This window comes from Fundulus heteroclitus, chromosome 20, assembly GCF_011125445.2.
Source record: "Fundulus heteroclitus isolate FHET01 chromosome 20, MU-UCD_Fhet_4.1, whole genome shotgun sequence".
Classification (NCBI taxonomy): Eukaryota; Metazoa; Chordata; class Actinopteri; order Cyprinodontiformes; family Fundulidae; genus Fundulus; species Fundulus heteroclitus.
Genome location: NC_046380.1, coordinates 13,924,311 through 13,946,482, shown reverse-complemented (window position 1 = coordinate 13,946,482; position 22,172 = coordinate 13,924,311). Strand labels below are relative to the sequence as shown.

The 22,172-nt window shown below is 38.4% G+C and overlaps 1 protein-coding gene across 3 annotated transcripts in view; it reads right to left on the bottom strand.

Annotated features, from left to right (window-relative positions):
* LOC105935974 (potassium voltage-gated channel subfamily D member 3) overlaps positions 1-19,995 on the bottom strand; it is a 123,682-nt gene extending 103,687 nt beyond the window's left edge. For 2 of the 3 annotated variants that reach the window (XM_036152231.1, XM_036152232.1), the window contains exons 1-2: positions 19,870-19,995; positions 16,724-17,890 (exon numbers count right to left, since the gene is read on the bottom strand). In XM_036152231.1, the coding sequence (XP_036008124.1) occupies positions 16,724-17,826 (1,103 nt within the window). In that variant the 5' untranslated portion in view covers positions 17,827-17,890; positions 19,870-19,995. Of the gene's footprint in view, positions 1-16,723; positions 17,891-19,590 lie in introns of all 3 variants that reach the window. The other variant, XM_012876605.3, reaches the window with a different exon arrangement.
* Between the last annotated feature and the right edge of the window lie 2,177 nt (positions 19,996-22,172).

The following is a 22,172-nucleotide window of genomic DNA, read 5'->3' as shown; positions in this document are numbered from 1 at the left end:
TTTCCCTCTCCTTTCATAGAGTTTCCTCAGTTTAAAGCTAGTTAGGGAGAAGTTTTATTCTTTTAAGCTATAGGGATCCATATACAAATTGGCCTCATCTAATGATAGGGCCATCGTTAGTGCAATTGTTCAGGATTATGACTTCAAAGTTGTCATAAGTGACAAGTTTTTATATGCAGTCACAGCCTTAAACTTGTTTATACCTCTTTTAAAATCTGTTTTAAATGTCTTTGTTTGTTCTTATCTCTTTTTGTAACTTATGGAGTTTTTTTATGGGGTTGTGTATATGTGAGTGTGTGCGGTGAGAATAAGAAATTAAATGAGGGAAAAGGATTTGAAATGTGAATGTTCTGTGTTCTTTTAAGGTGACTTAATGAAATTTTCTTGCACGTCTTATGTGCAATGACAATAAAGCATCTTTGAAATCACATCTTCTTGCATGTGACAAAGTATCTTCCAGTTAATCAGGCTAACAATGGCACTAACGACGTCTCGTTTTTAGGGGAGGCCTATTTGCATGTGATTTTAGAAATGCAGAACAGCCATTCCCTACAGCTTAAAAGGTTGGAACTTCTCCCTTTCTAGGTTTGAATTCATAAAGCTTTTCAGATGAAGAGCAAAATGTTTTCAACTACAAGAACTGAAGTCCAGCTGCTTTTTTTGTTTTTGTTTTGTTTTGTTTTTTTATCTTTCTTGGATTAAAACGTTATGGTTCTTAACCAGATTGGCCTCGTTTCACATACACCAGTGTTCCGCTACAGGCACGCTGATGCTAAATGTGCCGCTTCATGAAGTATTTTTGAAGTATAAATATATAGATAGATAGATAGATAGATAGATAGATAGATAGATAGATAGATAGATAGATAGATAGATAGATAGATAGATAGATAGATAGATAGATAGATAGATAGATAGATAGATAGATAGATAGATAGATAGATCAATAAATAAATCAATTACTTTATTTTGATGGGTAAACTGCAGTTTCAGAGCACATTTCTAAGCCCCTGAGTGTCTCTGTACAATAATTATACCAATAAACACACATCCAAAGTTTGAGCAGCAGGGACAAATTTTATTTTTCTCCTCCAATAAATTGTTGGAGAACCCTATATTTTAAGCAAATAAAAATGCAAAACAAAAATGCAAAAGTGGGAGCCCAAAATTCATTGAAGAAAAAAGAGATATATTTATGCCTCATACTCCCCCCCACAACCCCACCATCGTTGGTTCTTTGGTTTGGTCCTCACATGAAAGCACAAATAACTGACCTCCAGTAAGTAGCTACTCACACATTTTTTTTCTGCCACTTTTCAATAGAATGAAACACATCAAGATTTAAAATCTACTGGCAGTTTGTTCGCTTCATTTCTTCCGTTAAATCTTGTGAGAGACCGCCGTGTAATGTGGGTGGGGGAAGAGGCCGGGCGTTGCGAGCGGCTGAGAGAGTTGAAACAGAGAGGAGAGAAAGAAGTGAGCAGAGCAAGTGACATCGAAAAGAGAACGAAAGGGTATGAAAAACAGCAAAAGCACACAAAATGGCAACCCTTTTTCTTTTACTTATGGCTTAATTAATATTTATGGCAGATATGTGCCAATTCTGATTCAGAAGATAATAATTATCCTCATGCAGTTTTTCGAGTGGCAAATTATAATAATTATTACCGTTAATAGGATTATGAAATACATTTAGCCATGTTATTTGAACCAGGTTATTTACCAATTATTTAGCATACTGCAAACAGTACCAACATGGTTCCAGCTGTAAATTTCACAACAATACGTTTTAATCTACCTTTGCTGTTGAGAAATCTCTATTTATTGACCCCCACAAAAATAAAAGGGAATTTCTGCCTTGACGGTGATCTGTCAGGGGATTACCCCACCTCTTCGCCCCTGAGAACTGGAGTTAGGAAGCAACTTTTTCCTCCCAACACTGCAAAGGATGAAGTGGGTATACCTAACCAAAAGTATATTTTTGCTTGTTTTTGCAGAAATATTGACTTCTCCTACCCACAACAGAGGCTGTCTGTGCTTGATGCGGAGAACAATAAGAAACACTGACAGCCCCTGATTACAGCAGAGATGCTTTTAAGTGAGCTGACATAAAACAAAGATTCATCCCAGTTGTCTTTTCTCTGATTTTATGACATAATAAGACCTAAGGGGAAGAAATACTTTTATAACACACTTGTTTACAAGAATTGTCCTAATGTCTGATTACTGTCATATTTCTTTTGTATTCAGAAATAGCAAAGATAACATTCATACCCATTTTATTTTTCTTAAAAAAACTACTGAAGCTGGTTTCCAGTTTTGTCTTACAGTAAAAAAATATAATTGTTTATTGACAACAGAAAACTTAAAAACAATTAGAGCAATAGGAAGAGAAAACTGAAAAGATCCCAGCCCAGACACAGAAGCAAACAGGAGTACATTGTCAAGCTTATTTTCATAATTATTGAAAAACTATTATTCACTAGACAGCACAAAAATGTAATTTTGATAAATGCATCAGTTATATAACAAATCGAACCCATAAACAGTTTCATACAAACATTGCTTTCGCTTTGTTTGATGTCAAGCGCCCCCCTTTTAGACCCGCAAGATACTCTGGGGTCTGGCATGCTGGTTGTTTTTTAGGTCAGACAGAGAATGTTTAGGGCTACTGCTTAATTTTTTTGTAACTTCAGATGCATCAGACAGCATCACAAAGAAAGCAAAGTATTTTAGCATATTTTCTATATTGAGTGTGACATCATGAATGTAACTATTTTTGAGTGCTCTTGGATTTTTTCAGCTATATTCTAAGTCTGTGATTTTTACTAAAGTCTAATTATATTGTGTGTTATTACATCCATTGAGATTAACTTCCACAAATCCCCTTTCTTGATGAACTGATATCCACTTAGCCCACATTTATTGGATGTACTTTCATGCATTTGTAAAGCTTTTAAATATTTACTTGTCAATTACTTTCTGTAAGAAAAACTAGCATGCATGTTTCTTTGGTAAAATGAAAACTTTAGATGTGAACACGCAATTCTTATTATATGGTCTGCAATAACATTGTGATTCTTTTCCACCTTTCTCTGCTCTAGCACACGTTCAACTGGATTTTATAAGACTGCAATAAATGTTCCATCAACGCCTCACCCAAAACATTTTCAGCTTCATCAATGATTTCTAAAGGACTAGCTGCCTCTTCAAATACAGCTACAAAAAAAAAAAAAAAAAGATTTGCTCACATCTTACCCTGTTGAGGATCTGTGCAGTATAAAAAGTTTGCAGAAACATCTGGCAAACATTAGATCCCCTCTGGTCTGTTTTGAGACAAATCTTTGACAATTTAGCCTGTGATGTGTTTTTTTGTTTTTTTTTTTAGCAGTACTAGCACATTTTGTTTGGAAAAAAAATGTATTTGGAAAGAGCTTTTCTCCTGCTTCATAAAGTTAGCACTTTTTAAAGAAAGATCGTTCTACTTAATAACTGATACTAAAGTTACATGCTTTGCTGTGGTCAGGTCGTATCCACATACCTGTCTGTTCAACCTCCACTGACTATTTATTTATGGACTTGGTTCTGACTGAGTTGCTGTTTCATCCTGATTCGAATCAAAGGTCGGGCTTTGAGGATTGCTGCCACAGATGATAAGAACAACATGTAAAAATTCTAATCCTACTTTAGCACCAGTTACTTAGTATTTATCCAGTCGTTCTGACCAGAAAGCACGTTCAGTCTTAGAGTCAGGTTCATCCCTCCATATTCACACATTTGTTCACCAATACACGGATTGGAGGGCAACTTGTTGTTCAGCGCTTGCCCAAGAAGCCTTCGACGTGTGACGGAGAAGGCTGCCAAGTTTAGGCTTGTTCACTAATACATGTAAAACCATATTTACATGACATGTAACAGGGCACATTTGGTCTGAATGTTGGCATGCTGGGGAAGGTTGCACCGGCACTTATTGCTGAACCAGCTACTGACTGATCATTCAGTTGCTTGTGCACCTTACATAAAATTTTTGATTTCATCGGTCCGCAAAATACAGTTATTATGGATGGTTTTATTGGAATGTATCTCCTAAATATGAAATTGTAACACAATTTATTTGGGCTAGTTAAAATGACTAAAATGACCGGCATCTGATTTCTCGTGCTTTAAGTTGTTTTCTTGTTTTCATGCTTCCACCTTTTTCATATATATGGATCAAAGACAAAATGGGTCAAATTCAAAGTGCTTTACATGTTCATCATGTAAAGCACTTTAAATTGTCTTGTCGCTGTAATGTGCCCTACGCATCAACATGCCTCGCCCTATCCCCATACAGTAGTAATTCTTCAACAAAATTAAAGTTTACCAGGAGAGCACCGCTCGCACAACCCAGTTTAATTTAAACAGAAAAGCTCCCGGGGGTGAAATCTAAAAGTACAATTTACACCCACACAAAGAAGCCACTTAAACAGTATAATTAGTAGATAACAATAATTCAGAGATGGTCCAAGTGCAACGTCTTTGCCTAAATCCTTTTGCCTAAAAGATAACGGGGCAAACTGAGACAGGTCGGTGAGAGACTCTTTGTGCTGTTATCTGAGCCTGTCGGTGTGTCTAGCACTCCTGTAGATATGTTGCACTTCCACTTAAATCAACCCATTTTGATGGTTTCAGAGAAAATTTATCTTTTTTTCCCCCTTTTTTTTCTTCACATGGTGTGTTGACGCTTCACTGTGACAATGAATGATAAAAATACTGCCACACAGAATATATTATGAGCTATTTTCTCCCCTGTCCATCTAAAAATGAGCATGCGAATTGGCCATCTGTGTACGTTAAGCTGGATAAGTTGTATGTTGTCCACATGGCAAAGTGGTATTAAGCTTTGGTCACTTAACAGCAAACACACGACAAACAGCCAGACAGAGCTGAGGTCATTAAGCTTCCCTGACACCTTTGCACATTTAATTCCTTTTAAATGAGTTTAGGTGTTAAGTGAACCCCTGTTGGAGCTAAATTAAATTCCAAAGCTATCATTAAAATGGTTTCTATTAAAGAGCCCTGTGTTGGGAAATTGGCTCCAAGAGCATCTTGGCCCGACAAAGGCAAGAATATTTCTAATTTTCAACCCACTGCACTCGTTTTGACCCCATGGGGTTCACCAACATGACAAAATACCCCATTAATTCAATCTGAAAGCTGGCTGCTTATAGAAAACCACCACAATCTGTAACCTCTGATGATTTGTGCGAAACAACGCTGCCACTTACAAAATATGCTGCACTGCTTTCCAGTTCTACTTCAGCTTGGCACAAGGAACCTGAATTATTAACAAAACTATGTATGCCATTCAAAAATTAATTATCAGCCTGAACGCTATCCAATGGCTCACTAATGTTACCAATAATCCATTATTAACTATAAATACAACTTCCAGCACTCAGATACCAGAAGGCACTGATTTATTTACCTTGCGTGCATTTATCAAATGATGGCACGCCACATATCTTCCCTATTTATAATGAGCTACCACACAAAAAATGAAAAAAATAAATTATTTGAATGTGTGGGTCTGAGAAATGAAAAACAAAGACTCAGTCAACAGGAGGTTGGTTCTGTTGAGTTTTAATCACTTCTTTTACCTTCCTGAATACTGAGTTGAGAACGCTGTTAGCAATATCTCTAATCAAAATGGGGTTGAGCAAAACAAATATCTTTCTGCGTAAAATGTAAGATAAAACACAAAGATTGAAGATTATCTGTTTGTGAAAAAAAAAATCTTTCTTAATAAAACAAAATGAAATACAGCTAATGTTTTCTACCCTAACATTCCCAAATGTAAGAAAAAAAAAACATTCAATAAAGAATATTACCACTTTCTTGATTAGGGAAATGCCACTAATGGGATGTTTGTTATACTATGGAGGTAAATATGAATGCTATGCATGTCAGTGTGTGAGTAGCAATTCTGAAGCTCTAGTGCAATCAGACAACAATATAACTAGCTCCGTCTAATAGTAACCTATAATGTTGGTAGATAGTGTTGCAGCAACACTTCCATTTAAAGGAATCAAACCATGTAGCAGGTGGAAGCAGCATCTCAAGCGTAATTTTGGAGAGAGAGCTGAAACCTAGAGCTCTGAACAACAGGTTCAACATGCAACTATTAAATAGAGCACAACATTTTTATTTATTTTTTTGCTGCTTCCTGCTTCCTCCAGCAAGTAAATGTCCAATAACATGCAACATCAGTCCTTTCAGACAGAGGTTGCTTTAAATAACACACGGTACGTTTCCGATTAAAGATCAAATGTGAAAGTGGCCTGGTTGGGTTTGAAAGAAAAATGTGTTTGTTTTGTAAAAAAAAAATGTTTTGTGTTCTTCAGGCACTGTAACAAATATTAAATCTTTAGATCTAATATATTTAGCTCTATTTGTCTGGCAAAAAAGTCAGATTAGAGCAACTTTTGGCTGCACTGTGAAGGTAGCCTGGGTGATGACGAGTCTAACTATCACAGCACCGTGCACAGAACTTCTGTGAACCTGAAGCCCAACTCGTCTGACTCCTCTCCCCTGCCTCCGGCCCCTGGGCCCAGTCCACTTTGTCTAATAGAGATGTTGAGAGGAGAACGCAGAGGGGAGAGAGCTAAAAGTCTCTCCGAAGAAAGAAGCAGATTATATATAGCCACTGATTAACGCAGAGATGGGAACATGACCTACATGCATAACAACATTTTCTCTCACTTACTGCTACAGAACAAGCCTCCGTCCAGGACCAGGACTCCACAACTGGGAGAATAACTCTAATTATAACACCAGAGTCGGATTTCAATGCACACCTCATTAATATTTTTTTTTTCTCCTCATTGGGTTGCTAATGTTTTTAGAGGGGTGGGAGAGGCTGCACTATGCCACTGGACCTTTGCTTTTACTGCACTTGTAACACAGGTAAAAATGACCGCTGTCAACCTTTGTGTCCGGATCATGCATAAGATTATAGCAGCGACTGCTAACTCCCTTTTTCACACACAAAGCCAGCTTTCTAAAAATAGCCTCTCCACTGGAAGACTCGCAGGGGACAAGGGGGGGAGAATGGGGAGAACAAGACAGTAAGAGAGAGTGAGAGAGGGTTTTCTACTTCCTCATCATCAGATCCTGTCCTCATCAGGAGCAGCGACGGTGTATCCGGCCGGCTCCGACAGCGCCGGCGTCGGCAGGCAGCCCGGGGGGAGCGGGCCTCGCTGAGATTGAATCCAGATCTTTTTATCAACCACCTGAGGTTGATTTAACACCCTTTTTCCTGGAAAGTGAAAGAGGCTGATTACAGAGTCAGCCATTCCTTCTCTCTCCCCCCCCCCCCAAGCTCCCTCAGCTGCTGCCCATTACCGGAGCTGCTCCTGCGCTGAGCCGCTTGGGCTCATACAGACAGTGAGAGGACACACAGAGGCAGGTCATGAAGCCCAGACACGATCAAGGGAAATCATTATGTGTGTGTGTAAATGAATCTTTGGGCAATCTCTTTGCTAAAACTACTTTTTCTTTTGAAAATTATAAATGATCTGCCAACATTAAAGACTAAAACCTTTTTAGAGTTTAGAACTTTGGATATTGATTTATTACTACCTGGTTACACGACAGATTGACACCCTATTAACCTGAAGGGCGCACATAATGCTCCAAGGGTAAGCCTTTCACATTAGTATATTAGAAGTGCCTCTAAAATATATGCAAACGTTAGCATGCCTAGATCACATTTAAGTTGTTTTCATAGCTGCTTTTGTTCCGTTGAAAAGGCAGTTTTAAATGCTTCTGAACAAATGCTTATTGCTTTTAATCTGATCGTGGACAACTGGGCTGCACACAGTCATCGTCAGGAGCAATATCTGTAATCTAAAACATCACTTACAAAAGAAAAACACTTCTTAGACGATACAAAAAAAAACCTAACTTATCTGATTTCAGAATTAAAAAAACAACAGATTTGGTTCAGTAGGTGTATTGCGCTCATTGTCTCATTCTTTAAGAGCTTTTTTCAGTCTGTGTTTACATGTATATTTATTGCTTTTGCTACTGCAGATCTGCTTCCCTCAACCTGCCTAAACACAGACCAGTTGTGTTTGATAGTGTGATAAAAAAAGTGCAGTGTACAGTTGCGAGTTCCTTCTTTTTAAAAGCTAGCTTTATGTTTGACAGGTTATTAAGAGTAACTGATTTAATATTCCTTTACAAAATGAACTCGTTTACAGGTCTAACCCAGCCAGGAAGCAGATGTCAAATATTTTAGTAATCAAACACTCTATCCAATAGATCCTCATCCATCTCTGACTGAGATGTACTAAAACAGCTGTGGCTCACCTTCCTTCCATCAGAACTGCGCTGACATGCATCTGTGATTTCCCTGCCCACCATCAATCGTCATTCCAGTAACATTGCATGATGGGAAACTCAAAGGTTAACTTTACAGGAAGGGAAAAAGAAGACCAGGAAGGAATTGCAAAATCAAGCAAGCGAGAAAGGTGGTATAGACACAAGAAAGGGAAGAGTGAAGGAACATGTGGTAAAAGAAAGGAAAGGAATAGACAAAGGACAGCCAAACAGAAGAGATGTAGGACACAGGGATGAGAGAACACAAGGAGGATAAATAGCAAGGACCTGAGAAAGGAAGAAAGGAAAATATGTTAAAAAGAAAGAAAGAAAGGATGGATGGAAGGAAGGAAGGCAAATACAAAGGAGTACATAGCATTTAGAAAATTAAGAAAAAAATATGTCTCAGCATTTCAGGCATGCCATACAGATAAGCTGTTTTCCTACATGTGTCTGGGCAGTTTTGCTCTACAAAAAGGACATGTCAGAGGGGATCCTAGTTGTGTGATTGACTTTATTAAATCAAGACTCCATCCAGCATCAAAGTAGGCACGCCACATGGCTATAATAGTAACCTGTGTTTGTCTGACCTTCAACCATTTGGATTGTTAGACTGTGTGTTGTTTAGAGTGGGTGTATGTGAGCCAGTTTGTCATGTGGAGGTGCACAGACTGGTAAAAACGGCAGAAAGCCTGTTATACTCTGAACCCCATAGCAGCAGAGGACCGGTGGACTCAGCCCTGAAAGGACCCAGCCACCACAGCCAAAGACACAAGGTGCACAAATCTGTGCATAAGGACGCATGTTAAAAGGCACTGGGCTGCTCCTTTGCAATTTTTTTTAACCTGAGGTGTCATTTATAAAACATTGCGTTGAAACCATACTAAAAGTGTACGTATGCCCAAAAAAAACGAAAATTGCGTATGGAAAAAAATAAATCCGATTTATAAAGCCATGCGCACTCACATCAGCACGCAATTTCCCTTAATAGATCACAGTTGCACCTGAACGGTTGCATATCAGGTTCTGCCTCATGTGCTGCCCTCTACACACCCGAATTCAGCCATAAATGACCAATAAAAAGCTCCTCATGAATGTTATTGTGAATTTAAATGGGTCAGCTGATCTGATCTTTCATGGTGAAATGGCGACCATGTAGAAAAAGCAAAGAAACTGTGAAACAGTTTCACAGAGAGGAGTTTATTAAAGGTGTAAATCGCATGTATAAGCTCATATGTTGTCCAAATTAAAAGAACCTGTTGAAAAGTAAACTTGATTGCTGTCCTAATTGACAGATGAGAGAAGGAAACCAGCGGGAATGAGAGGATTTCACCCACAAACTAAAGAACTAAATAGAGGATCAAGTCAACAATTTTGCTTTGAGAACTTTCTGTAATTGAGTCATCTGAGTTACAAGATAGTTTCAGCTCTAAACCAAAATGTTTGTTTTTTTTCCGCAATAAACTACATTTTCATTTTTTTCTTCCAGTAAGAAGATTACACAAAATCATCACATCCAGACAAACTTTTAAGGAAATTTACAAGACATGTCAAGGTCAAACTTTTATTCGCTATTAAATAATACAAAAGGCAGATATGCTCATACCGCAAGCAAGTAATTTCTGGACAGTAAATGTTCCCTCTTAATTTTTAAAGTTTATTATTCAAAAATTAGTTTTAAGGATGTTTTTGCCTAACTATACTTGGAAATAAAACTTTGATTCATGAAAAACATCCACAATTCTAAGTCACAATGTGAGATAACCTTTAGTTCACACTCATAAATAAATTCCATATTTTAATTTGAAGAAATGCAGATACCCTGTCTTGAAAATGAAATGTCATCTTTTCTGCACTACGAAATTGCCAAGAAGAGCTCATTTTGAGTCAAAAGGGGGATAAAAAGCTGCAATCACAGTACAAAGGAGTTTCCCTTGTGGCTTTTTATGTGAATTGACAGACGGGTTTTCAGTGACCTCACAACCTGAACAATGCTCTGGCAGCAAGAGAAAGGACCGACAGGCAAAAGTCAGGAGACACCACTGAGCCTTTTCAGAGGCTACAAGCTGTTAACCTGCCTCTGCAATTACCTCCACGCTAAAAACTTTTACTGAACATTATAGAGACTGAAAGGATCAAGCGGTACATACTTTACAGAGAAAAAGGTGTTTGAATGGTTTTAATTTTGCAAGTTTTATGGAGCATCTGTTTTTACTAAGCTATGAAGAGCATACCTCTTTAGGGGGATGTTATAGCTAGGGTAAACATGGTTCTATAGCATAAGATTGTGGTGTTTGAAATAATCTAAAAATTAATCTTTGTCTCAGTATCCTGATATTAAAACCATTGAAAAATATGCACACCAATGAGCGCACAGACGTGACTATGTTTACAGTCTGTCATCATTCAGTTGCTTTCATAGGTTTGATTTTTTTTCCAACAGTTCTTTTTTGTTGCCGTTCTGCTTTTGAAAACAGACATTGAGTGAAAGATAAATGCTGGTCTTGGATAGTTAATTATTCAGGGTATGAGCCAGTCTAGAAACCTTGTAGCAGGCTAAATGTTTTCTTGACAGACAGCCAGCTTGTCGTAAATGTTTGTGTCTTAAAAGAGTTACCTTAAAGCAAGCGATGGGCAATTTTCTCTGACAGTCTGTTTATGGTTTTGGTGGAGGACAAGTTTCCAAACAGGCAACATTTACCAGGTAAAGGTTTTTAGTCACCAGGTAAAGGTTTTGGTAATAGTGAATTTATACTTCCTGTTATTAACTTTATGGATGTTATTGCATGCCAAAAGGAAAGCTACAGCCCATTTATGTTGACTGGCTCCGTGTTCTGTCAACTCGACTTGCTTTGAGGATTTAGTAAAAAAAGAAAGAAGCAAAACACGATGCGAAACAGGAACAGCAGCAAGGTAGACTCAGCAGACATGTTCATTTTTGAAGGCACCTGTACAGCTAATGTAACCAAGAAAACACATGTACCGCACACTAATTCACAAACTCAAAAAGATTCAAAGCAAAGCTTACAAATTCAGAATGCGTCGTTACAACTGTTTTTGCATAAGGTTTTTTTTTTTATCCACAATTCCTCTGCTGTCACTTGTTAAAGTTATCCACTACAGGAGAACTGCACTAGGTGTTTTATGTCTGAAGCATCCGCATAAATCATTGATCTGTTTACGTATTGCCGGACCAGCGCTCAACCATGACCCTCCTTCAGCCATCAAATACACCTGACTGACAGCGTGCAACAAGTGGAGGGGGTTAAGCGTTTACAACCATCCGCTGCAATGGCATTCTTTTTTAAGTTCAGAAGTCAGATCAGGGAAATATCTCAAGCCCATCTTGACCGTTTTCTAGATGCATGTAGCAGATAGGATTTGCTAATTATTGCGCTTGGTGACCACACTGCGAGCTGCTAACGAGCAACTAACAGAGGGTTTAACTCTGCCATGTGTGTGGCAGATTTAATGAGATGTGAATTTACAGAGATGTAAATAAACTGTATACAGTCTGAAAGTATCATCACTTTCTATGCCTCTCAGATTTTCCGTCCCTGTTGGCGCCAACACCCCAGTTTTGTAAATAATTGAAAGAAGAAATTCTGTAAATATCTTAGAAATGGGTGAGGGATCATAAACTCTTACACCACAGACGACCATATATTGGCAGACTTACAGAGGAAGAGAGCAGGAAGCAAGTCTACCAAAGCCTTTGCCGCATGCTGCCAAAGTGTGCAGGGAAAGAGATCATCACACCGCATGAAGTGGAGAGGACCCGAAACGTGTGAAGTCCCTGTTCAATTTTTAAACTGAATCACACTCTGGAAAAACATGGAAACGTTTTGCTGTTACAAATAAAACATTTGTAGTTTTAGACATTTTTCACTGCTGACCCTGAGCAGCGTTACACAACAGAACATGGCATCGGCCTTTCTTTTTTAAACTAAATTTGTCAGGATCATTACATGAAGGTTCGTTAGTTTACAACAAATTCTAACTTTACCACTTCTACGAGATCTTAGATTCTGATGATAAATAATATTAAATCGCAGCGTGACCATAAAACTGTGATAAATTTAAACAACTGAGTTCAAAGTGTTCCTGATAGAAGTGTCCTTGGTTGGTGATGAGGATCATATTGTCTGAGCTGTAGACTCTCGGTCCCGCAGCCTTTTGTGTGTCGCACGTAATGGCCCTGCGCTCATAACACATTGTTCAGGTTTAAAATTTACATAATGCTTTCACCTTGGCATTTCTGTCTTTTTGTAGCTATGATACAAAAGATAACACTTGCACAAGAGCCACAACACCGCACGTACACACACAAATACGGTTAGGGAGAGGCAACCTGTTCAGCTCAAACGCATTACGCAAACTAATAAGAGCTATTTTTGGTCACAAGTCCAGCTTTTCAATGGGTTTTCTTTCTTTTTATTTGGGATTTATACAAAAGGAACAACACTGACACACTGAGCACATACAAAGAAGTGAAAGCTGTTTTTCAACAAGTCAAAATAATTGATGTAATGCAAGAAAAGGGTTCCAGGTTCACCAGTGATGTATCACCCTAACAAAAAGAGTATACAAAACCAAAAAAAAAAAAAAACCTCACACTCACACACACACACACACACACACACACACACACACACACCGAGCATCACATCATTTTGTATGTTGTTAAGGGTCAAATAAGATGGAGTACGGCAGCCCACACATTGTCCTGTCCAGTCGTCTCTGTGCAGCTCATTTTTTATAATGAACGCCATGAGAAATCCATGTCTTCGTTTTTTTCTAAAAACATTTTAACAATAGTTTAAACCTTCAAGCCGCAGCAAACAACCATTCACATCATGAAACTCCTGGTGTAATAGTGATCTAGCAAGAGTATGCAGCTTCAGTGTCTCCTATTTTATCCTCGCAAGTGTTTTTTTCTCCTGCAACAAACCCTTGCTGGCCTTGGGTTTTTCGAACATGCGAGTCAGAGGCAGCAAAGCTTGCTTTTCTTCACTTAGTAAAACACACTCTGCAGTTTGGCCAGACTCCCACAAAAGAAAGAATGAGATCAATATTTTTCAGAGTTAAAAAACATCTGATGAAATTTTTAAGAGGCTCCTCTTAAGTTTTTTTTGCTTTGTTTCGTTCTGTCTGTGTTGGTTTTCATCTGAGTGTCTGCTGCTGAAGTGCAACATGCAGTGGCATCCCAAAGTGCTCTCCCGTCCTGCCCCCTTTTAAAGAAAACTTACAGTAAGAAATGTAAATTACACTCCAGTTATTGCTAAGTTTCAGGACATAGTTGCAAAATCTACGGAGGACTGTCAGAACCCTTAAATTAAACCTTGAAGAAACAAATGGCAAAAAAAGGCTTAGTTAGAATTAGAAAAATAACCATTTTATCCATGTTCTGATTTGTTAGTTTAAAAACCAAAACATGTGCCACAATGTGAATGGGACCTCTGGTTAGATTAAAAACTCTATGGGGAATGAGAAATTTTGTTTCCAAGAAAAGTGATGGTGAATTGACTGACTTTGTGCAATGACAAAGAGGCTATCTGTGGGAACTAAGAAAGAAAGGAAGAAAAAAGACTACTGCATTACTTTATAGCAAACTGATGGTTTCCTCATCTTTTGAAAAATGCGTCGACTATGTATCCACCTAATTTATATTGAACTTACTGTATATTTGAAAGGAATGGCTTTGTTGTCAGTATAGTAATTTAGATTTCTTACAGCAGTTTTACTTTTCCACATAGAACGTACTCAATCAGTGCTTCTGGTTTCTTTTTTTTTCTCTCTGCTCTATGTTCTCAAACCCCCAGTTGGTCGCTGCAGATGGCCGTTCACACTGAGCCTTGTTCTGCTTTTGGTTTTTCTCTCCACTGTCGCTACATGTATGCTTAGTATGAGGGATTGCTGAAAAGTCAATGACACAATGCAGACGACTGTCCATTCTGGGAGCGCACTCTTTTAGGAGTGAATGCTTATGGTCAAGGACTCGATCCTAACTGCTGGGTTTTCCTTAAATAGAACATTCTTAAACCAATTTGAACAGGAAAGTGAAATTGACTACACTGTTTAATAACTAGGATAATGACTTGGAATCTGTCTGCATGATTTGATTGAATTGACTTTTTTTTGTAAAGTGCTTTAAGATGGCATGTGTTAAGAATTAGTGTTATATAAATAAACTAAATCAATTAAATTACAGACATACTATAAAACATCCTTCTGATAAAATGTATATAAACATGGATGGAATTTAGTATTCATGTCTAGACAGATGCTCTATTGCCGTGTTTCTTAAGTGATCTGTTTTTTAAAGATATATACTGTACACTTCATAATAAGCATAAGAAGCTTTTCAATAGCGTTCTAGCCTTTCTTTGAAAATATACTTGTCTTTATAGTACATGTCTATACTAGTATGCTGTATACCAGTGGCCTGTGAAGCCACTCTTGGCATCTGATATTCATTTTTGACATTTAAAATTGTTGCAAAGGTACAGACCTCAGAAGATTTGTTTGTGGAACCACTCATTGCCTGAGTTTATTACAATTATTAGGGCTAAGAATTAAAGGTGCCGACTTAGATTAATTAAGTACTGAGAAAATAATGTGTTAAAAATATTGCATTTACTTTCATCTCTCTTAGTTTACTTGTGTATGTCTCCTGGTAGTATTTACATTCCAGCCCAGAGGGTGGCTTTTTCCGGCCCTAAATAATCACAGGAAGTTTTGAGTTCTGTGATGAGTATTGAGTCAACAATGTCAAATATTCCTATTTAATAAAATCAAGATTAAAATGTGATTAAGTCCTATTACCTAATTACAAAGTCTTTTTTATGATCATGTTTATTAACAACTTAATCAAAAATACAGTCATTGGTATTTGGGTTCTCAAACAGATTCCACATTGAGTACAGGTTAATAATTTGAATGCAGTACATATTATAGATACAAATGTAGTTTCATATGCAAATTAGCTAAAATTAGGCATGACTGGCAACAAGTTTGACTGTAAAATGACTACAAAGTGCTTCCCAAATGATGCTGTTACATGTAGAAAATGCAGTAAAAGGTGACAGTAGATTTACATACACCAGTAATGGCTGGCTGGAAGTTTGTGATGAAGCAGCATTTGTACTGCTGAGGCATTCAGATATTTGTCCTATAGTCGTGGAAATGTTCCAAAATCAGCTTTGTATTAAGCAACTAGTATCTACAATGGAAATTAAGGAACTGTAAAATAATGTTATTGATAATCTGTGAGGACATCATGTTCTGAAAGATGATAATGCTAATAATAAGACACAACACACAACTTATTTACATGTTATTGTTCATATTTTCATGTTTTTAATGTATATTTGAAGTATTGACTTTGACTTTGGGGTGTTTAGATTGGCATGGACACAAGAGTTTTTTCTGGTTAAATTCAGTAAAATAAAAAACAAAAACATTAAACTCGTTTGAGACAGTGGTAACTCTAAAATGAGCGGTTAGAGCATCATGACCCTCATATCCCTGGTTACACTACCCACAAAGAAAGACCGAACAATTGATTCTTTAGGAAATTATCATTTCTGTTCAATTCCTTCCCTTCTTAGAGCTGATGCTGAGCCAAACTACAGAAACCCTTCCCATGAACTATAAATTCACCTTGCCATTTATGTCACAGATTGTGAGCGAGCATGAGGGAGCGATTAGGAGCGGTGAGAAATCATTATAAAGGTGACCGAGCATTTCTCAGGGGACACCACCTTCACACAAACAGAGGAGAGCTCTCACTTTGTAATGCAGTGGAGCTTCCAGAAAGCAGCTTCACACAGAATGCGGCAGCAAAAAGATGATATTTCACCATTCTCTATGTTAGAAAGAGCCATTCTCTGTAAATCTTTCATTTCATTAACCCTGGGATTTTAAATCTGTTTTCAGCCCAACAACTAAGGGGAAAACAACAAATTACAATAGATGGAATTAATTTTACATCTCATCTGATAGAGCCTGAGCGCCAACACCAACTTTAGTGGCATCTTTTCATCACAAACATGTTTAGAGTGTATTCAACTACTGTCTCAACAAATAAAACAAACAAAGCACCGCAAGAGTTTATCCTGATGGATACACGCTAAACTGCTCCAGATAACTCACACTTGGCAGTCTCCAATAAGTGGTGAAGTACTAAAATACGGAGGCAGGCTGCCTCAGCGCTCATTTAAAAGTCAAAGTGGTTTTCATAAATTATTCAATCTGTTGAAAAACTCCAAACAAACTCCTCTAGTGAGTTTATTTAACTCATAAATAGTGATTTGATTTCTTAAACAAACAAAAATGCCGTGTAAATCGGTGTTCCACTCACCCTAATGTAGTCATGGTGACAATGGTGTACCAGAATGAAGCTGGGATGCTGGTAAACTTGGTGGAGCTGGAGCCCTTCTCTGCATAAAACATGACTGTGGCGAAGATGATGATGGCCATGGTGAGTGAGAAGAGGAGAAAGCCCAGCTCCGAGGCGCAGCTCTTCAACGTATAGCCCAGGATTCGAAGACCCTGGGAGTGGCGGGAGAACTTGAAAATGCGAAACACTCGGAAAACCCGCAGAGTCACAAAGGCGCCGCTCACGTCCTCGTTGTCGGTCATCACAAGCCCAATGTAGTACGGCAAGATGGCCACCACGTCGATGATGCTCATCACGGAGCGCATGAAGCGGTAGCGGCTGGGTGCAGCGAACAGGCGTAGCAGGTACTCCACGGTGAATATCATGACGCAGGCGGTGTCTATGCAGAAGAACGCCACGGTGTAGCGTTCACCGCAGGGCATGTCTTTTTGGTTGGTGGTAGAACTGCAGGGCACGGTCTCCACCACGTTGGTGATGACTGAGATGGCAATGAAGAAGCCGGTGACATAGTAGAAGACCAGCGCCAAGGTGGAGGTGTGGGGATTCTCAAAGGCACGCCACATAGTCTCTCTGAAGTTCAAGTTGGGCAGCTTCAGGTCCTTATTCTCCTCCTGGTCATCTTGCAGACGCTCCAAGTTCTCCCTCTTTCTGTCCTTGTACTCTTCATAGCAGCAGTCACCGATGATCTCAGGTATGATGCCGAAGAACGTCAGCTCCTCATCGTAGGCCGAGATGCACTCATGGCGCGGGTAGTGGAGCTTTCCCGTTCGGTAGAAGTTGAGGATGCTCCTGAAGGCGTCGGGGTCTCGGTCAAAGAAATACTCCTTAGTATCCTCGTTGTAGAAGAAGTCCTTCTCTGAGCTGCCCAACAAGGTGTCAGGGTATCGATCCAAAGTCGTTCTCCAAGTTTGAAAACGGCGGCCGCTGACATTGAGGATGATCAGCTCATCTTGTTTTTTGCTGTTGTCTCTCGGGGCGACGGGCATGGGGCAGGTGGCTACGGGCATCCAGCCAATGGCCGCAGCCCTGGCAAAAGGAAGCCATGCTGCTACTCCTGTTGCCATTACGAAGGAGAAGGTTGGACGAAGGCTTCCTTTAGATGTCACTGCTCTCAGAAGGAACTAGCACCTAAAGAACATTTGCACAGAAGAAAAGAGGCAAAACAGGTAAGAATCAGCAGCTGCACAGCTAAGAAAATGATGATTGCTGATGATAGCTTGCTGCTGTAAAGCCGTGTACTGAGCTTGAAATCAGTTCACACTATAAAATGTCTTGCCACTCAGTGCTCCTTTGCTCAAATCTAACGGGAAAAGTTTAAAACACAGGAACCCAAAATGCCAGACATGTAACATGCAGTTTCAATGTTCTCAAAAATTCCTAATTAAATTTTACAAGATGATTTGACTCAGAATGACACAATGTTCTATTAATCTCCCACTGGTGTTGTGACAGTGTGTAAGTTTGTTTTATTTCAGAAAATGGAGACGTGCCTGGTCAGTGACAAAACCATCACTACAGGTGAAATTTCACGTTCACAGCTCCATGAAACATATGCGTGATTGCACTTCACATATATTGAATAGTTTTTGATCAGATGTGCATTCATTTTAGAAAAAAACAAAAACAATTTTCACACTGTCGTGGAGTTATTTGAATGATTTAGAATTATGTTTTGTTTTAACTATTATATTTTCTAAAGTCTTAAGATTAATAAAAACCCGCTTGGAACATGAGAAAATATCTAGTTAATCTAGGTTTATGCAAAGTGTATTATAACATAAGAGTATACTGAACATCTCTAACAGAACTTAAACAATATGATAAGGATTAAGATTTTCGGTGTTTTATTACACGGTACATGTTTTTTTACCCCAAACTTGAATGCCCTTCCAGTTTAGCTGCATGATAAGTGTTATCAATATAGTCTTCTATTTTGAACACGTTTTTCTTCCACTAAACTTTACATTTATATGTTTGAATACAGCACTGTGTCAGTTTTATTATTCACGAGTCTTCCCCATAATTATGTAGTCCGTAACAAACATTTCCGTGATGAAAACTCACTCATATTTGCGATGATGTAATATTCTTATTGTCTGAAAAAATATATAATTTAGCATTTTACAGGTTAAGAAATATGACATTCACATACACCATATGGGTTTCACAGTTTAAATGAATAATAAAAAAAATACTATTATAAAATAAAACCGTTCAAATTTCACAGGAAGCCCTATGAGGATGATAAGTTTTTTTCCCCCCAGAAATGTCATTTATAAGGTCAAGTTTTGTCGCATATCAAGCCTTACAATCTCTTTGTAAGCATGGGGGCTCTGGTTCCTTATGGGCTGGTGACAAAGGCAACTATAACTGGTAAAAAAAATAAAAAAAAACCAAAGACAAAGCGTCCTAATCATGGTATGTTCTGGTTCTCTGGCAGTTTCGGTTTCAGTAAACAGCAAAATGAACAATAAATATAGTTTGCAGAATCAATTAAACAAAATGTAAATTGATAATCAGCAATCTGTGAGCTGCTTCATTACACTTTAGTAGCGCAGAATAAAGAACTGAATCAAACCTGTTGAACATAAGCAAGCCGGGAACCTGCTTAAGATTCAAGCGCACAGCAACATGATTACTGGGTGTTTATATTAATCTGTGTATAATTTGTCTAAAATGCGTTTTAGATTAGTTTATATCAGCTGGTGTGTTTTCCCTATGAACTGAAACGCGTCTATAGCCGAAGTCGCCAAACAATAACTTCTCCAACAATTTCTGAATTTGCTCATGAATATTTTAAATGTTTGATTTTCAAAAGCAAAACGTACCCACAGAACTGAAGATGAAGTCCCCTTAAAGCCGAAACACGAGAGTTTTAATGAACACCGAGTCCGCAGGTGTCAGAGAGAGAGAGAGAGAGAGAGAGAGAGAGAGAGAGAGAGAGAGAGAGAGACGGCGGGAGCCCGCATCCATCCAACGAGCAGCGCGTCTCCTCCAGGATGGATGGATCGATAAACTGCCGCGGACACCCTTCCTAAGCCGCGCTGTCAGTGATCACTTAGAAGAAGAAAAAGGGTTCTGATCCGACAAAAAAATGCGAGCGTTACCTGGCGGACTCTACATGGTGGCTCCTTTGTTCTCCCGTCAGTGTTTGGAAAGTGAAATGTGATGGAGAGGAGCGGCGCGTCCTCTTCTCTCCAGCTCAGAGTATAATGTGCGCCTCGCTCACTGAGCCAGCTCCGTGTCAGTCCTGCTTCTCCTCCTCTCTGCCTCATTTTACTCATCTCAGACAGACCGAGCTGTCACTCAAAGCAGCTCCAACACCATGCTGTTGCTTTTTGAACATATTACTTTAGGAAAAAAAAAAAAAAAAATATATAGGCTATATGAAGTCAGGGGTCAAACACACAGTTGGTACGATTTTGGGAACTTTAGATTTTGTTCAAATAATCTGCGATTTGTCTTGCATGACGTGGAGTAAATCTACAATTCATGCCCCCCCCCCCAAATTTCTCCATTCATATTTTTTTTGATTGCATAGAGCACATTTGAAAAACAAAAGGAGAATGTTATAGTGTGCAAATATGGTTGATAATGAAGATATATGCAAGTAGTGTGTCGCTTAAGGGCTGCAATTTTCCATTACATCTATGAACACAGAAATACATTTGGGCAGTATGGATTCATCCCCCCCCCCCCCCCCCCCCCCCTAGCTTTGAAGTTGTTTATCTTAAAAGGCAGCAGGGTTCTTGAAAGGTCTGTGAGATAATGATGGTTAACACTAGAAATCCTCTGCCACATCTGATCTGCAAGACCCACTCCAGGCAATACTTGTAACAAGGAGTAAACAGAACCCCAGATACACAGTCGATATATATGCAGTTATGTGCAATAAATTTGAATTTTATTGAAAAGTTCATTTATTTCCGTAACTTGGTTCAATAAAGGAAACACATTATATATATTAACAAAGACTGAGGAGGTTTTATAGCCTTTGTTTCTGCTAATTACAACCCCCCCCCCCCAAACTAATAAAACACAGCATTTAGAATTAGAATATTGCATCAGACCAATTAAAAAGGTATAATTTGGGGTTTAGTGAAAAGTACGTTTAATACCATAGCCTTTATGTTCTTTTTGGTCATTGGTGGTTTCGACCTTGGATCTCTCTAATGGTGGTTTATTTTGCCCACGAGTCCCTTTCTTATTACTAAATCGTGAACACTGATCTTAAATGAGGCCTTATATGTTCTTAGTTACTTTGTGACCTCCTGGGTAAATCATGAATGCCATAAAATCAGGTGGGCTTGGCTGATGAAACTGAACCAACAAATGTGATTACATATTAACAAAAGGATTAATTACATTTTCACAAAGGACAGGATAGGTCTGGATAGTTTTTTTCTTTAATAAGTTAATACACCTTTAAATAATTTTAAACACCTTGTGCTTACTTAAGTCGTCTTTGTCTGTCATTCAAATCCATATCTTTTTAGATAATTTTAATCATGTTCATGTGACAAAGTAGCAATAACAGAAGACTGTCAGAGGGAAATTACTTTTTCACAGCATTGTTACCAATAAGGTGTCCACCATCGTTTTCCCAGATGCTTGTATGCAAAACCTGGAGAGCAGTATATTATTTGACAACCCCTACCTTACAGTTGTTGAAACTGCAGAGTCTTGCATGATATCCAATTAAATTTGGAGCATAAGATGGGAAAGCAGACTGAAAAGGAAACAGAATATCTTCTACTTAGAGTGAACTAAAACTAAACTATAAAAGGAATTCTTTGCAGTTTTTCCTCATCAAATTCAGTAGACACTAATTATTTCGACCATTAATTTCAAACTCAATAAAACAAACATTTCAAGTATTTGTGGTTAGCTTTTAAAACTGAAATAGCTCTACAAATGAAATTTAGATAAGTTTAGCTATAATGAGTAAACTAGATTCCTACAGTTCACAGCCCTCTGCCGAATCATCAGAAAAATCAGAAAATTATGGACTTTTACATGGTTATGTGAACTGAGCAGCAGGTCTGATCCTGATTCATAAACACACACACACACACACACACACACACACGCACGCACGCACGCACGCACGCACGCACACACGCACGCACGCACGCACGCACGCACGCATGCACGCACACACACACACACACACACACAAAATGCTTAACGGACTATGATTTAAATAGTAATTACAATGTGCATTTTCTCGGGATTCACCAGGAACTTTCACCTAAACAGCATTTTAAATGCCACACAATTTGCACAACATGCTGAAGAACAGCCCACTGCTTAACATGTTTTACAAGCAAACACTCATATGTAAACTAATTTCAAAATCATATATATATATATATATAGATAGATAGATAGATAGATAGATAGATAGATA